General features: G+C 46.1%; 1 protein-coding gene across 1 annotated transcript; it reads left to right on the top strand.

The window, feature by feature from the left end:
- Window positions 1-242: 242 nt before the first annotated feature.
- Window positions 243-10,161, top strand: LOC308174889 (IQ motif and ankyrin repeat domain-containing protein 1-like; the record flags this gene model as incomplete). The annotated part of the gene is made up of 7 exons (XM_080549999.1): window positions 243-252; window positions 962-1,081; window positions 4,754-4,896; window positions 5,589-5,753; window positions 6,157-6,348; window positions 6,469-6,594; window positions 10,090-10,161. 7 exons carry the CDS (start codon window positions 243-245, stop codon window positions 10,159-10,161), a joined length of 828 nt encoding a protein of 275 aa, XP_080406125.1.
- Window positions 10,162-18,342: the final 8,181 nt, after the last annotated feature.

The following is an 18,342-nucleotide window of genomic DNA, read 5'->3' as shown; positions in this document are numbered from 1 at the left end:
CGAACTTTTACTAAAAGTTTTTAGGACTCAAACTCTTTGGACTGAGTCTAATTCAGAAAAATACCTACAAAATTCAAGACCTCATAAAATCGTGATAAGACTTTTAAAATACTTTTCAAGACACCGCGGATACCCTGTATAAATTAACCTTATTTTATTTGATGACAGTTTCCCCTAATTGTGGGCTTGCCAACTTTCCTTATATTAGTTACCAGATGTTGCCCTCTGTGTCTGGTGTTACTATGGTTACAGGCAAGCGTCCAGGAAGTGTCAAGACTGAAACAGTTAATCTGCTACTTCCAAGGAACATGAATGTGTCTTGCAACAACAGCTGTTCGCTGGAGTGAATGTATCTAATGTGGCTATCATTGTTTGAAACATTTACGACACACTGTTATAAGCTTGTCAGTTAAATGGCTAGTAACGTTTCAGCCTCACAGTCAATTATCCAACTGTCTTCTTGCTAAGCCTAGCTGTCTTTGTTTGACAAATACACATTTAAAAATAAATATGAGTTCTTCCCGCAACACTAAAAGCAAAGGAAGAACTGGAGCTAAGGCACCATTGGGGGTAACAGCACAATCTCCAAAGGCAGGTTAGTCCCTGCGTAGGAATTACATCCACCTGCCCTAACCAGTAGGCTACATTAAGTGTCCTGCCATTGGCATTGGATTTGTTAGAAACTACCCACTTGTGTGTGTGTGTGTGTGTGTGTGTGTGTGTGTGTGTGTGTGTGTGTGTGTGTGTGTGTGTGTGTGTGTTCGTAGCATGAGATTTAAACCAATCAGGAGTCGCCTATGCGTCACATGCCCGGCTTCAGACAGCTCTGTCTCCTTCACATTGTAGGAATCCTCACATCTGTATATGTTCTGTGTACCTTAAAAATTGTTGTCACAGCTTAGAAATTACCAGCTGTTGCTAAAGATGTTTGCATGTGTGTCTTGTGTGTTTCTGTGGACAGGTGCAGCATCCCCACAGCGCAGACAGATGAGCACTGGTGTGGCCCAGGGTGGCAAAGGCAAGCCTGCTGAGAAGGGAGGCAACACCCCTGCTGCCAAGACTGTCCAACCAACAAAGAAAAGTAGTTTCTTCTTTGTATTTTAACATTATGTCTAATAGCATAATATTGTTATAAACATAACTGTCATATGACACTGTCATAACATCTACATACCACTGAATATCAAGTAACAATAATGTCGTTTTGCATTCATTGGAAACAGCGAAATGTTGACTTTACAGTTAATGTCAGTAGCCAACGTAAAGCCAAAGCATTATGACATCTGTTAGGATAACTAATCTTCCATAAAAGGTACATTATATGCGCATTAACATAACAGTTACAGTTGACACAGTAAATTAGATGAGGCGTCTCAAAAAATACACGAGGTGGCAACTTTGCAATAGCATGTGAAGTAAAGATATCATAACCAGTCATCGACTTAATTTGCAGACAAATCAATTAATCAATGTCATACCCATCCACTAGTAGTGGACATTTTATGATAGTATTTCATTCAAATACATATTACCAAATGGGGCCTTTGCTCTCTGTCACTCACTCATCGTCCTTTAATTTTAAATTCATTATTATACAGGAAAAAGTTTAACATTGTAATATTACGGATGTTAAAATGGGTTACAGTCAGACTGGCCTGACTCAGTTAAAACTGGTTTGCAGCAGGTTCCTGTTCTGCAGCATACAGGACAGAAACACATAAACAATACAGAAGGTAGACAATAGAGAACAATCACACAGGGAAGACAAAGGGAGAACAGTTAAACAGCTACACAGCATTAAAAGGAGAGGACAAAGGGGAGTGAGTAAGACAGTGTTGAGTTGGATTAGTGGTTGCAGGTGTATCCTTCTATCAGATGGTGTTTATACTGTAAGCCTGTTTGAAATGTGCAATAGAGTTTGTTTGTCTATTGTAATATGGGATGTCATCATTCCAGATGTTGGTGTATGTGTGAAAAAATTATCTCTGACCATAGTTGTTTCTGTAGGCTGATGGGACTGGGAGAAGTGCACGTGTAATTGACCTAGTGATGCTTTCTTGTCTTGTATTTTGTCTTGGAAGTAGAGCTGTAAGTGTTGGACGGGAGTTATTGTTTTGTTTGAGATCTGAAAGAGAGATTTAATCTGTACAGTATAGTATAGTATAGTGGATAGTGTACATAGCCTTTATTTATGTAAACCAGCTCCTTTCCCTTCTTGTTTTTTTTCTTGTTTTTTTTCTTTCCTAGCACCAGGGGAGCCACCCCTCCCAAATTTCGTTGTTTGGTACCTGTACTATAGCAATGACAATAAAGACCATTCATTAATTCATTCATTAATGAATAGATTGTTCGTGCAGTTTTGAAAAGTAAGGGATTGTGAAAGGGAGTGTGAAAGTGCAGTGCGGTGGTGAGTCCATGGGGGAAGGTTGCCATGAATCGTGTAGGCTCTATAATAGTCTTGCTATTGGTGCAAATGATTTCCTTTTCCTCCAGTATGATATTGTTGAGAGAATGATTGCATGTAAATATTTGTCTGAGACAGTATGGGTGAGATATGGTCTAATCTTGTTATAAGCATACAACATAAACATCCTTACATAGTTTACCATCTTATCTAATCAGTCAATCAGGCTATCTTGTCAGATTTGTTTTACCTTTTGAGAAACATGTTTTCAACCACAATGTTTCAAACACACCCATTCCTCTGACATGTTCAGCTCTGCCTGTGAAGGCTCGGTCCTGCTCTCATACCTGCCATAATCAGTGAAATTACGTAACTGGCCTTTTGTGAGTTTGTATGAATGGATACATTGCTTAGCTCACATTACACAACTTTCGGTTTACTCTTCGTAGCAATAGGTAAACCGGGAGGGAGAATGATGCAACTTTAGGCTTCAGGCTTGAAAACAATCCCTCATTGTTTCCTCTAGGCACCACCTAAGGAACACAGAGGGGCAGTAAGTCTCTCTAAGTGATAGTAGTTGGCTGACAACATACCAAGGAGCAGTAAGTCTCTCTAAACAATAATAGTTGGCTCACTACATACCATAGAGCAGGATTCACAGTTTACAATTGCTGCCTCTCCCCCTAGTTAACAGATGAACTATTATGCCAGTATGCTCTACCCAGTTGTATTGCTTTTGGGAATTAATTTAAAACTAATTTAATCCACTTTTACGAAGATGAATGCAACAAATCAGGTTATCAGTATTATATAAACATGTGCAGTGTAATTGATACGGTATTTGATAACATGGCTTAGTAACAATGAATGGGCTGTTGTAGTCAAGGTGAGGTCACCCTGGGCAAACAAATATTTGGCAGTATGAAAAGTTTATGTGTGTTTACACTGAGGCGATTGTGTATAGTTTTCACAGGAGCTATAGTTAGCGTAGCCTTTCAGCTTGAACCAGTCTGGCCATTCTCTGTTGACCTCTCATCAACAAGGAGGTTCCGTCCACAGAACTACCGCTCACTCGATGTTTTTTTCTTTCTTGTACCGTTCTGAGTAAAAGCTCCTAAGCTTTGGAATGCTCTTCCCTTGGATCTTAGATCGGCGGTCTCGGTCGAGGCTTTTAAAAAACAGCTAAAGACTGTCCTGTATAGACAGGCTTTTGGCTAACCTCAAAAGCCTGTCTTTCTGTGTCCTGTTGATATTGTTGTACACTTGTTGTTTGTTACTTGTTCTTATTTTCACTTGTTTGCCTATTTTAACCTGCTATGACTTTTGCTGTTTTATTATGTTCTTGTATTTTGGAAAGCACTTTTTTGACCCCTGGTCTGGGATAGGTGCTATAGAAATACATTTTACTTACTTACTTACTAGAGACAGTTTTAGAAAACGGCAGTTTTAGAAATACGCAAACCAGCCCTTATAGCACCAACAATCATGCCACCATCAAAATCAATGACATTTTTCCCCTATTCTGATGATCGGTGTAATCATTGCCTGAAGCTGCTGGCCCGTAACTGCAGGATTTGATGCATTGTGCTGCTGCCACACGATTGGCTGATAAGATAATTGCATGAATGAGAAGGTGTACAGGTTCAATTTATTTATATTCAATACATTTATCAATTTATTAGGAACATCTCATCTGTCAACAATCCAAGCTGGTGAGGCGCCTGGATGGCATAGCACATGCCATGTAATCACAGGGTCTCTGGTTCGATTCTAATCATCGACCTATTCTGCATGTCATCCCTCCTCTCTCTCACCCATCCTTCCTGTCAATCTCTACGGTCTCTATCCCGATACAAAGCAGAAATGCCCTAAAAACAGTCCAAGCTGGTGGAGGTAGTGTAACGGTGTGAGGAATGTTTTCTTGGCACACTTTGGGCTTGTTAATACCAATCAATCATCGCTTGAATGCTACAGCCTATTTGAGTATTGTTGCTGACCATGTGTATCCCTTCATGGCCCCAATGTACCCATCTTCTAATGGATACTTCCAGTATGATCATGCACCATGTCACATGCACCATGTCACAAGACTTCAGTGTTCTTCATCAGTGGCCTTCCCAGTCACCGGATTTGAATCCAATAGAACACCTTTGGGATGTGGTAGAACCTGAAAAGTCTGCAAGAATTGTGTGATGCAATCATGTCATCATGGACCAGAAGTCAATATCTTGTGGAAACAATACCACAAAGAATTGAGGCTGTTTTGAATGCAAAGGGAGGCCCTACCCAGTCCTAGTATAGTGTTCCTAATAAAGTGTTCAGCAGTATACTGTATCTGTATTGCTATAGTAGATGTGGAGCCCAGTCAAGAGGAGCGAGCTGCAGTGACCATCCAGCGTGCCGTGAGATGGCTGCTGGCCAGGCGAGAACGGGCCAGGAGACAGAAGGAAAAACAGAACTATGAGGATCTGATGGAGCGCTTGGAGAAAGAGGTCAGCTGCTGATACAGTATGTACTGTAATACTAAAGAGACGAGAATCAATATTTGTATTTATGGGGTGGGTTACTGCCGAATGGGCTACTGGATTTAACGGTTATAGACTGGTTAGGCTGTAAATTGTCAATCCCATCTGGCAACCCTGGTCACGTGATTAATCATGCGTTAATTTGTCTTTATCGCGTTTCCAGATTAATCACATGCGTTAACGCGTTAACGTTGACAGTCCTAATTTAAACTTAAAGTAAGTAGCCTTGAGAACCGATGGTTCTCGAGCCTAATGGCCCATAGGGCAGGAGCCTATCTCCTGTTTCCGTACAACCCCTGAACATGATGCTGGCATGTCGCAGGGTCTGTTCCCCAATCCAACCCTTTATGCTGAGTGCTAAGCAAGGAGGCATCGGGTACCATTTTTATTGTCTTTGGTATGACTCGGCCGGGGATCAAACTCAACCTCCCAATCTCAGGGCGTAAACTCTAACCGCAAGGCCACTTAACTCCATTCCAAAAAAAATAAATAAAAAAAAGGATCATGTGAAACATACTTTAAACAAAAGAGCTCTTGAATAACTGTTGTGCATCTGTCAGTTAATATTCATGTCTGCTAGCTAGTGATTGCCAAATATGCCTTTATTGTTTCCTATAACATCCATGTCCATGTGCCCTTTGTTGAATTGTGGCGTGTAGGCCTTTGTGGCACTAGTGCTCAGAGAACAGGAAGAGGCGGAGCGCGAAAGGAAGAAGGAAGAGGAAGAGAGACAACGGAAGAAGGAGGAGCAGCTTATGCGGACACGACTTCTGGAAGCAGCATTTGATGGAGAGGCAGAGGTGGTCTTAGCTGTTATGAAGGAGGTAAGACTAAAATACAGCCTCTATGTGGAAAGGGGCCGAAGATATTCATTGACAGATTCACCAAGTCATAAAGCACATGTATTTGTTATGAATAATGGCCACTGATTGATTAGTACATCACCATGAGATATACATATATATATATATATATATATATATATATATATATATATATATATGTGTACATATATGTATATACAGTATATCTTTCTATTGTGTAAATGATTGTGGTTTGGATAGAATAATAATAATAATAATATATTTAATTTGTATTGCACTTTTAATTCAAAAGAATCTCAGAGTGGATTAGGGTTAGGGTTAGAGTGCAAATAGAGTGCTAATAGACTCTGCCTTTGGTGAACCTGAGGGTGTGGTGAATTCCAGAGATGATTGTTCTACTCAGGTCTCTGACAGGGACACAAAGCGTGGCCTCGGGTCTGATGAGGCAGGCAAGCGCCAGCGCCTGCTCAACCAGCTCCGCATGATCAACATCTCCGACGCCCACGGCAACACGGCTGTGTCAGAAGCAGCAGCTGGGGGTCAGCCAGAGGTCATCACCCTATTGGTGGAGAGAGGGGCTGACATCAACACACAGGTGAGAGAAGTTGCCATCCCATCAACAAGAAATATTAACCCCTTTGTCAGGAAAGGAGTGCCCCCCAACCACCAAAGTGTGAAAATGTGTCAGGCAGTGTTGTTGTTGTTTTTTAAACAGGGTGCATTTGGACGGACACCGCTCTACAGAGCTGCGTTTGGGGGTCATCTTCAGGCAGTGCAGACCCTACTGCAGTTCGGGGCAGACTCGAGGATCCATGCAGATGATGGTGGCACTCCAGAGCAGGTGTGTGTGTGTGTGTGTATTTTTGGACATTGGTTTTGTGTGTTTTTAACACTAGAACAACCGTGCCTTTTTTACCTACATACCTACCTTTTTTACCTACTACCGCCTTGGGGGTCAAATGACCATAACCTAAAGCGCGGAATCAAAGCGGCCAAGGCAGACCACAGAGAGAAGATTGAGGAATGCCTCCTGAGCAACGACTCCAGGCGGATGTGGCAGGGGGTTCAGCAGATGACAAACTTCAGAGCCAACAGGCTCACAGCCGCAGAGGACGACCCCCTGCTGGCGGGAAAGCTGAACACCTTCTACGCCCGGTTCGACGAGGGGCGAACGGAGGTAACCACAACACAAACACCACTCTCTCCAGCTCTCAGCAGCCTCACCCTCACAGAGCATGAAGTGAGACGCGTACTGAAGGCGGTGGACCCCAGGAAAGCCTCGGGATCGGATGGCGTCCTGGGACGGGTGCTGAGGGACTGCGCCGACCAGCTGGCCGGGGTTTTCACCAACATCTTCAACCAGTCCCTGTCCCAGGCCACCATCCCACCCTGCCTGAAAACCTCAACTATCATCCCAGTCCCGAAGAAAAGCACGGTGAGCTGCCTAAACGACTACCGCCCGGTGGCACTCACACCAATCATCATGAAGTGCTTCGAGAAACTAGTCCGGGCCCACATACTCACACGCCTCCCGCCCAACCTGGATCCATAACAGTTCGCCTACAGAGCCCACAGGTCCACAGAGGACGCCATCGCGACGACTCTCCACGCCACTCTATCCCACCTGGAGAGGGGAAACAGCTACGCGAGACTGCTCTTCGTGGACTTCAGCTCCGCCTTCAACACCATCCTTCCAGACAGGCTAGTGACCAAACTACTAGACCTGGGTCTATCACACTCTATATGTGCGTGGATCAAGGACTTCCTGACCGACCGCCCCCAGAGGGTGCGGGTGGGCCCCCACACCTCCACAGCCCTCAGACTCAGCACTGGGTCCCCCCAGGGCTGCGTGCTAAGCCCCATCCTCTACAACCTCTACACCTACGACTTCACCCCCGTCCACCCCAGCAACTCCATCGTAAAGTTTGCAGACGACACCACCGTGGTGGGATGCATCTCGGGGGGGGACGAGGCGGCGTACAGGGATGAGGTAGAGCAACTGAGCAAGCTGTGCAAGGTTAACAACCTGCTGCTGAACAAGTGAAAGACCCAGGAAATCATCGTAGACTTCAGGAGGAAAAAGTCTGAGATCCAGCCCCTGCTCATCGACGGAGAGAGCGTGGAGAGAGTCTCAACCCTCCGATTCCTGGGGATGCACATGCGGGATGACCTGACCTGGAAGGACAACACAAAAGACACCATCAAGAGGGCACAACAGCGGCTATACACCCTGAGAGTCCTCAGGAAGGAACACAGCAAGCAGGAGATACTGGTGACCTTCTACCGCGGCGCAGTGGAGAGCATCCTCACCTACGGCATCTGCAACTGGTTCTCCAGCTGCACAACAGCGGAGAGAAATGCGCTACAGAGAGTCGTGAGAACAGCACAGAAGATCACCGGCGCCCCCCTCCCCTCTCTGGAAGAGCTGTACAACACACGCTGTCTCAGGAAGGCCTCCAAGATCTCCAGGGACCCGACCCACCCTGGGTACGTACACTTTACCAGGCTGCCCTCGAAAAGGCGGTTCAGGACCCTGGCCGCAAGGACAAACAGACTGAAGAACAGCTTCTACCTCGTTTATTCAACTAGTGAATACTGCGCCCCAGTATGGTGTCGCAGTGCCCGCACCCGCCTCATCGACTCGCCTATAAACGAAGCCTTGCGCATTGTGACAGGATGCCTGCGTCCTACCCCCGTGGACAACCTTCCCATCCTAGCAGGCATCCAGCCCGCAGGCCTCCGCCGCATGGGAGCCACAGCACGTCTCGCCTGCCGGGCCGCGGAGCTTAATAACCATCTGCTCCATGATAGGCTCACTATAACAGCGGAGCCCTCCCGGCGTCTCAAGTCGAGACACCCATTTGTGCCTGCCGCACAGGATCTCAGGCAGCAATGCAGAGATCTCAACATCAGTGCGGCAGGATGGGCGGATTATATGTGGCGCGCGGAGTGGGAGGCTAACACCTCCAAACTCCGCGACCACATCCCAGTCGCCGGCGCTGAGCCCCTCGGGATGGACTTGCCAAGGCTATCCTGGGTGAGGCTCAATCGTCTCCGGACCGGCGTCGGGCGTTTCCGCTCATCAATGCACAGATGGGGCTTGGCCCCAAATGCGTCGTGCGAGTGTGGCGCAGAGGACCAAACCGCAGACCATATTATCCTGGATTGCCCGGTGTACCACCCACCCAACGGGATGCATGGTCTGTCGGTATTAGATGACGAGACGATGACGTGGCTTCTGGAGGGGTGTCCAGAAATATAGCCCGGGTGAGCCCCTCAACCAGGTCTCGGGGTGGTAAAAGGGTAGCCCCTCGGCCCCGAGCCTGGTGGAGTGGAGAGGAAAAACAACTACCCATACGCCGAAGAAGAAGAAGCTTCTACCACAGGGCCGTCCAGGCCCTGAACACAGCAAAGACCTAAGTTCTGGGCCCTGGACAGTCTGGACGGATTGATGGCAGCTGCTGGCCTGAAAAAATCAGGTGTAGTGCTGAGGCACAAACATGTACATTTCAAGCCTGCAAACTGTGACACTTTAAACAAATGTGAAATAATTATATTGTGCAATATGACAACCCTAGTCGTCTATCTGTACAGTATAGTACAGTGGATAGTGTACATAGCCTTTATTTATGTAAACCAGCTCCTTCCCTTCTTGTGATTTTTTTAAAAAGTTTATTTTTTTCCCCTTTCCTAACACCAGGGGAGCCACCCCTCCTAAATGTCGTTGTTTGGTACCTGTACTGTAGCAATGACAATAAAGTCCATTCATTCATTCATACTTTGTTGTTTAGTATCAAGGAGGGAGGGAGAATGTATGACCATCTTTCTTCAGTAGGCCTACCATTTCTAGCTCATGTATATTTCTAATGATTCCTTATATGTCTTGTATATGATTCTTGTTATGATTCTTGTATATGATTCTTGTATATGATTCTTATTATGATTACATTTCTATTGGGATATTGCCTCAGGCATGGCTGTAAACATGCTTAGCTACTATATTTGTTGCTGTAATCGCAGTTGCTTCTAGCTATGATATTGTTAAGACCACTTATCTAGTTACACAATCTTCAGCATAACAAGTTCATAAGATATGAAAAATGCACAAGCAAAAGGAATTGAATCCAAATTATTTAATTTTTAAGTTTTGATGCATCCTCTGGAGGCGTCGTCACAGCCGCCACTGTGCCGGGCACTAGAGACAGGAGAGAGAGTTCATATGAGCTTCACCAGGCCTATCGCTACAGAATAGAATACGTCATTAGTTTAGTTCGTATGTCCTTGGTCTCTGTGTTCTATATGTTGACTTACCTCTGCTGTGTCCATCGTCGTGAAGACGGTTACTGGGTCTCGTTGGACGGAGACTGTCTGCGTGGACAGCAGCAGCCAAGGCTCCTCACAGATTTGAGAATCCACTGGAGGAGGGGACGCTTCTTGGGCTTTGAAGCTCCGCTCCCCTCACAAGGCGTCGTCACAGCTGTCACTGGGCTGGCCGCTAGAGAGAGGAGAGAGAGTTCATATGAGCTTCACCAGGCCTATAGCTACAGAATAGAATACTTCATTAGTATGGTTAGTATGTCCTTGGTCGATGTGTTCTACATGTTGACTTACCTCTGCTGTGTCCATCGTCGTGGGCAACCTCAATGCCCTCCTGTCCTGGGGCTGGAGGCGGGACACTTACCTTCATATCCTCCTGTCTTGGAGCTGGAGGCTGGAGACCTACCTTGATGTCCTCCTGTCCTGGGGCTGGAGCCTGGACACCTACCCGGTTGGTCCTCTTGCACTATATCAGTTGTTACAGAAGAAGAATCAATGACAGAACATATCTCTTAAAACCCCATTATTCCAATGCATAGATTGTCTGCTGTTTTATGATAAACTGGTAAGACTTATCTCTTATAAATTCACTGTATATTTCTGTTTTACCTTGCGCATCACCATTGAAAGGAATTTCCTGAATTTTCCTTTCTTCTTCTTCCCACTAGCATCCCTCTGAGGCTGTGTGACCGAGGCTGTGGAGGTGTCGGATCCCACTGATAGGGCCATCACCTGGTTGACCAGGGCACTGGAGAACAGATCCACTGTCTCGTTGTAGATCTCCGAAGAGCTGGTGGACAGCAGGCTCTTGTGGCTGGAGACTCTGGTCGGGGCGTTGCTGTTGGAAGCTCCTCCCACCTCCATGCTCCATGATGAGGGAGGGACGATCACGGGAAGAAGCAAACGCTTCACCGACTCCTCGGCAAAGGCGTAGAGCACCTCAGAGCACACCGTCGCACGCGTCTCTGCCGGTGTCCGTTTGGACAGAACACTGTCCGACACACTGGTCCCAACGTCCACTGGCAGACTACTGTGGAGTAACATCAGCCCCTGGAGTCTGTCCACAAGGGCGTTGGTCAGGGTGCGGATCCCCCCCTGGGACAGAAGCTCCTCCCGTCTGGTGAGGTCAGCTCCGGGAGAGGTGACCTCTTGAAGAGCCGTCGGGTCCAGGTGGTCCATCAGGACTTGCACCACGTCGGCCATCGGCTGTTTGGAGTCACTGACGACGGAATCCTCCGGCACAGACTCGTCAGAGGTCGCGCTTCTGACGACGGGGAAACTGCTTTCTGCTGGAAGCTCTGTGGGAGGCTGACATGTGAGACTACCCTCACTACACACCCTCTCTACATTCTCCAGCAGAGATCCTACAGCACTGTGCCATTGCTGTAGCTCCACTGAGGTCTCCATTTCTGACTTTACCACCATGTCACCCTGAATGGCGACCAGGATCTGGCTAATGCTGTCTCTAGCCTTAGCCATCGATGCACTCTGCTCAGAGGCATCCATCTCACGCCGAGTGAAGAACTCCTTCAGCTTCCTCTTCAGATCTCTGAAGATGGTCTGCGCTGTAGACCACAGTCTCAGCTCCGACACACCATCACTAGCACTAAGCCCACTAGCCTCGGACACCTCAGAGGCCTCAGTGTGTGTGGGCAGCACACTGGGACCAGCTGAGGACTCCTCGTCCTGGAACAGGCTCTTCACACTGTTCACAACCATGCCGACGAGGTCTAATGCTGACGAGTCAGCACTGGCAGGTGACAGCCCAGAGTGGTGGGAAGAACTGAGGGAGCATCTCTCTGATCTCAAGAGAACATCCCTCACTTTCTCAGTGGCTTGACTCTGAAAGTCCTCCTTGGACAGTTCGCTCACGACTGCCTTTGGAGACACGCACAACCTCTCTGATGAGGAGGAGGAGGAGGAGGAGTACTCCGTTAACCATGTTAACACGTCCTCCACAAACTCGCAGGCAGCGAGGGATTCATCAGATGCCGTTGGTCCAGCGGAGGCTGTCCTCTCGTCTTCTGTCTTATAAAAGAGGAGAATCTCGCTCAGAACCTCTTTGGTCGTGCGGACGAGTTTGAGCTGGCTCACCGGAGGGCTCTGCTGAGCCAGCATCGGTAGAGAGCATTCACTCTGACATCTATGCAGCTCTACTCCAACCAGTGAGGTGGATGGAGCCAGCATCGGTAGAGAGCATTCACTCTGACATCTATGCAGCTCTACTCCAACCAGTGAGGTGGATGGAAACAGAGGCTCACTGTGAGAAGACCCCGCTTTTACCAGAGTAGATCCATGGATGAATCTATCCTGGTCTGAGGGCAGTTTGCTCTTCTGGCTTGTGCCTTTAAAAGACAACAGCCGCGCGAAGAACGCTCCCAGCCTTCTCTGAAGCCTCTGAACTAGGGTCAGGGCAACAGGCAGAGACTCCTCCTTTGAAGCACCAGACCCAGCTGAGTGAGTGATAGACCTCATGTCTGCCACAAACTCATCAACAATGTCTGAGGCCTCCTCCATGGTTATATCTATAGATATAATGCTATTCCGGCACAGAATTGCACTCACGGCCTTGGTGGCTTCGGAGTGAAACTCCTCACTCTTCACACTCCTGAGGTGTCCCACACTGCAAGAGGAGGACACGCGTCTATGCGGTGCTCCAGCAGAGGATCCGTCCTCATCAGAGACAGAGCTGATCGTGCTGATCTTCTCTGCCAACTGTCTGAGCATGTCAGCTGCCCCCTGATCAGCAGTGCTGCAGGACTCCACCGTCTCAACGATGGCAGTCATGACGTCTGCCGCCACTGACCCCAGGTCGGTCTTAGAGGCCGTGACCTTGACCTTTGGCACCACTGGTTTGGTGATCCCCAACTCCCGGAGCTTGGTGCACACCACGTGCAACATCCTCCTAGCCGCGGACATGGTGGTGTCCCTGTCGCAGACTATCAGGTTGGACTTATCTGACCTTGATAAGGAGATTATCAAGGAGACGTCCGAGTTCACCTGCTTCAGGACGTCTCTCACCACAGGTCTGGTCAAATCAAATGGGCCAGAGGAGATAGAGCCCAGTGATTGGAGGACGGTGTCCTCTGTGATCCCAAAGTGGACCTGGAGTGGATCATCCAGGGGAGGTGATCCTCCGGACACACATTGCTGCAAAGTCTGGGAACTTCAAAATAAAGACAAATATGACATTAAATTCAATCGAATTCAACTTTATCAATCCCTGGGGGATAAAAGCATAAGAGTTATCACATTGGTGGCTCACATCAGATTCTGATGTAGTGGAGAGAGATTTGACCTTCGACAGTACGTTGTTACTTGTTATTCTGATTATTGTTGGTATTTTGTCTATGGTCAAAACATTTCATCACCAAAAAAATTATTGTATTATCAGCATTGATAAAGTCCAACACTTTAACTGTGCAACAAACATTTGGTTCTAAAACAAAACAACGTAAAAATGATCATCATGTTATGATCATAGTAGTCATTACGTAGAGGCGTGGCTGTGATTATAGCATACCTCGCAGACGGGGACTGGGCCTCTCCTTCCTCCAGAGAGGTGGTGGAGGAGAGCTCTGACCCACTCTGAGAGACTGCAGCATCCCTGGCCTCACTCAGCTCTATGACCCGCTGTAGAGTCGGGAGGAGGACCTCTATGACCGTGTCGGCGACCAGTTGGACAATCTTTCGACCCGTGATGTCAAGCTTCGCCTTGGTCATCTGTGTTCATTCAGAGAGTGAAGAATTAGTTGGTGTTTAGCTTAAAGAAGGTAATCATTTGGATTCACTGATTCACAACACAAACAATGACTGGTATGGTATGCCTGCTAACTCTAAAGTCACACACATCAAATACACTTACAGGGTCTGTCATGCCGTCATGGATCACCGTCCACTGCCTGGTGAAGAAACAAGTCAACATTTTCAGTTGTTTTGGTCTTGGCTCACACTTGTTGTACTGTTTATGCGCAGGGTGCAAAATATTGGGTGTGTATAGAAACATAGGGAGCATAGATACAGTAGAGCGCATAATACTGACTCATCAGTGAGACCCTTCATGAACTTCATCAGGATGGGGAAGGAGTCCTGATCTGTGTTGATCAGGGCACCAGCCACGCCTTCCTCCGCCAGCAGCTTGATTACTGCTCCTCTGTCCTCACACTTCGTTCCGGAAGCAGAGGACATCACAGAAGGAGCTAAAAGAACCAAACAGAGAGGATTCTGGGGTTTTATTGCCAGCTATGAAATATAGTCTGTAGTACATTAAGACAATCAATGGTTGTGTTTACAATATTCACACTAGCATACCATGATGGAGCCATTTCCCAGCCTTGCATTCAAAATGATATGTATGGCCATGCATTCATAATGAATGTTAGCATGTGGATATTGGAATGATGTTCAAGTCATTATCATTGTCTGTGATCGGATGTTTAATAGGAATGAAAGAAATGTTTTCTTCTCATCAAACCAAGTCTTCAACATAGGGACTCTACAGGGAGAAGTCAACAGAAATCTCTCACCTGCATCAGTCTTGGCGCTCTTCTTTGTGCTCCTACTCTTCACCTGCAACACAACAGAGTTCAGATCGTCACATTCTGGTCAACTTGTTACGTGAAGTCAAAGTAGCTTCAGACACAAAAAGTAGCTTCACATAAAAAACGGATTGAAAGGATGAAAAACTGTCTGACTGAAAATCTAAATATATAATAAAAATATACTGCTCTTCACAGTCTATATACTGAGCTCTCAGGTCTTCTGACGCTGGTTTTCTCTGTGTACCACATGTACAAAAGAAGAGATTTGGTGTGGCTGCGTTCTCATTTTATGCACCCACATGTATGAATGTAGCCTACTGCCAGTTTACATTAGGCATGCAACCTCAGCAAATATGTTCAAGTCAAGACTAAAAACCCATCTTTTTAATATTGCCTTTAAATGACTAAATAATTCAATTAAGATTATAATGATTGGAGCACTTTGAGCTGCAACGTTTGCAGGAAAAGCGCTATACAAATAAAGGTATTCTTATTCTTATTCTTATTATTCTTATTCTTATTATATATACTATAATAGGTATCCTTACTTTTTCTTGGTCCATACTCTCAATCTGCTCGTTGTTGTTAACAATACAACGTGCGATCTGCGATGTAAGATGTCATCCAAGTTGACATCGACCACATGACTGACGACAAGACGCCGCACCGTGGTTTTATAGTGGCGTTTATTACGTCATAATACATTGCGCGCGATTACGTCATAATACATTGCACACAGTGGCGGCCAATCAGAGGCCTGTAGACCATCTTCATGTGGCCCGCCGAAGAAAATGTTTTTTTTAAAAAAATGAAAAATATTTAAAAATATATATTTTAAATAAATACTTTATTTATGACTGTCTTGTATCACGTTGGTTATTACATATTAAGGGTTTAACTTTTAACCATTCCGTTTTTTTTTTAAACGACAAGGTGTATTACCCCAAAGAAAAAGATGACGCCTGGCGGTTGTTTTGCCGAGCCCGCTGTACTTGGTGGATTGGGCCCGAGAAACAGTCCTGGGGTCAGGCTTTGGACGTCCTGGATCAGGGGTTCCTGTCAGACATGTCACTGAATCCTGATGTGATACTTTTAAAAACATGAATGAATAGGATTTAGGTCTAAAATAACCATGCAATTGTAATAAATTGATTGTAATAAATTGATAGTAAATTAGAAAGAGTACAAATCGAATCATTTCGTGATTAAAAGAGTCCAGTGTTGAGTTATATTCGTAATTTTGAACATGTCACCTCAAGTGTTGAACATGTCACCTCAGTTTCTGCCGCTAGGCGTCACTGTTTTACACCTGTCGTTTGACATATCCACAGTTATCAGTCTATCCAGAATAACTGCCTGTTTCCTGGGCTTTCACCCCTGTACAGCTAGATGTATGCAGCTAATTGCTCGACATATGCAGCTGATCACAATTTAATATTTTGGCAATGATTAAACATTTTAGAGAGAGGCCCATGATGAACAAGATTCAGCACTGGAGCGGCTCGGCCTCAAGGGAAATGTAGTTCATGAGAGCTCTTCGCCGGTTACTAAACTCCTAAGATGGATCATTTTAAAAAATACATAAATACATATTTCACAGATTTCTAAACTATTTGTACAGGGATAGAGGGTTGTGGCTTCAGATTTCCGGGATTGGAAAGCTTCCGGGTGATATGGCTCCCTCAAATCAGGGTTGCCAGATGGGGCGGGTTACCAGGTTTTGGGCCGCTGGTTATTGGTGGATTTACCGTAGCTGTTTTTTAGACTGTGGTTAGGCTGGAAAATTGTCAATCCCATTTGGCAACCCTGCTTCAAACACTACATTTTCATTGGATGGACGAATTGTGAAAGTCACGTGTCAATGTTTCTGCAGGAAATTGATAGTCTGTCTGGAGATGAATAACCAACGACATTTTCACTAGTTTCATCAAACTGGAGATGAATTAACAACGACATTTTCACTAGTTTCATCAAACTGGAGATGAATTAACAACGACATTTTCACTAGTTTCATCAAACTGGAGATGAATTAACAACGACATTTTCACTAGTTTAATCAAACTGGAGATGAATTAACAACGAGACATTTTCACTAGTTTAATCAAACTGGAGATGAATTAACAACGACATTTTCACTAGTTTCATCAAACTGGAGATGAATTAACAACGAAATTTTCACTAGTTTCATCAAACTGGAGATGAATTAACAACGACATTTTCACTAGTTTCACCCTCTGCCTCTTCTGCAGCGACATCATGTCTTCGGGATGGAGTAGCTACATCTTCTGGACTGCAAAGTCCTTTGGATCCACTATTATATCATATTACTATACTATATAATAATATGCCTGGATATTACAATTAGACTTGGTGGAACAACCAAGGCAAACGTTAACTAGTACAGCTAGTTGTCTAGCTAGAGACATTAAATCCTAGTTAGTTAGCGACCCACCCGGTTTGGACTGGTTCATATTTACATGCTTTACATAGGGTGTTAGGGGCATAAAATAAGACTTGTTTTCTGAGTTTATCTGTCTGTACCATGTGATGTAATAAAGTCTTCCAGAAACAATGCAATTTAATTCATGTATTTATGTCTTACCAATCCCAAGATATTGCAGATTGAAGTTCAGCTGTGACGGTCAAAATGTCGCTGGACATGCAATGTAAATCTCCTATTCAGACGGCACCAGAATGGCAGTAAAATGGCATAAATTGACTACTATTGAGATGTATAAACTTAAATATCTCAAGATAGGAATATCCAATCAACATCAAATTTTGAATAATAATGCAAAATAATTTATTGTAGTGCCGGAGGAAAAAGGAAAGACGTAGGCAACGTAATGATAACTGTTTAATCAAAATAACAACTTGTACACTCCGTACAGGACCAGGAAATCGATCACCAAAACTCTTGTATCTAAACAGGAAGTTGCAACGTTAATAATCCTCCCCTCTGCCCCTAGTGCCAGAACTGGTTCCCTCCCACTACACAACCAACAGTAAGAGGAGAACATGAACCCATAATGTAGTCACTACACCAGCCCCCCCAGTGTTCACCTCAATATTGGAAATCCTCACGGCGAGGAGGGCGTATGGCCCGGCCCCTACGATCGTAGGTAAAGTCAGGAGGTGCGGGAGGAGGTGTGACATCGCCCATCACGTCCTCCTGCAGGGAAGGACGGGGGGCAGTGACGACCGGGGGCTCGCGAGCTGCGGGGGGTTGTCGGGGTCGGAGGGGGGAATGGCCAGGGCGCTGCAGGGGAGGTAGGACTGGAGGCCGGCCTCTGCGCGGTGGCAGGGCCAAGTCCAGGGGCAGTTCAAGGTCCAAGTGGGCCGGTTTGAGGCGATCAACGGACACACACTCAGGCCTACCCCCCATGTCAACCATGAAGTTCTTGGCTCCGGCCTCGATGACACGGAAAGGCCCGTCATAAGGAGGACGTAGTGGAGTCCTGTGGCCATCATGACGAATGAAAACGAACCTCGCCGAGTGCAGCTCCGGGGGCACCCTCGAAGTAGGGACACCATGCTGCGTAGTCGGGACCGGGACGAAGGTCCTGGCGCTGTCCAGCAGGGAGGCGCGCTGAGCGGCGGCGGACCAGGGCTCCGTTGACCTGGGAATGAAGTCACCGGGGACCCGCAGCGGCTGTCCAAACACCAGCTCAGCGGACGACGACTGGAGGTCCTCCTTAGGCGCTGTCCTGAGCCCCAGCATGACCCACGGC

The sequence above is a fragment of the Nansenia antarctica genome, assembly GCF_963989245.1.
Source record: "Nansenia antarctica genome assembly, chromosome: 1".
Taxonomy (NCBI): Eukaryota; Metazoa; Chordata; class Actinopteri; order Argentiniformes; family Microstomatidae; genus Nansenia; species Nansenia antarctica.
The sequence above is the reverse complement of the archived record's forward strand: the minus strand, read 5'-3'. Positions and strand labels throughout refer to the sequence as shown.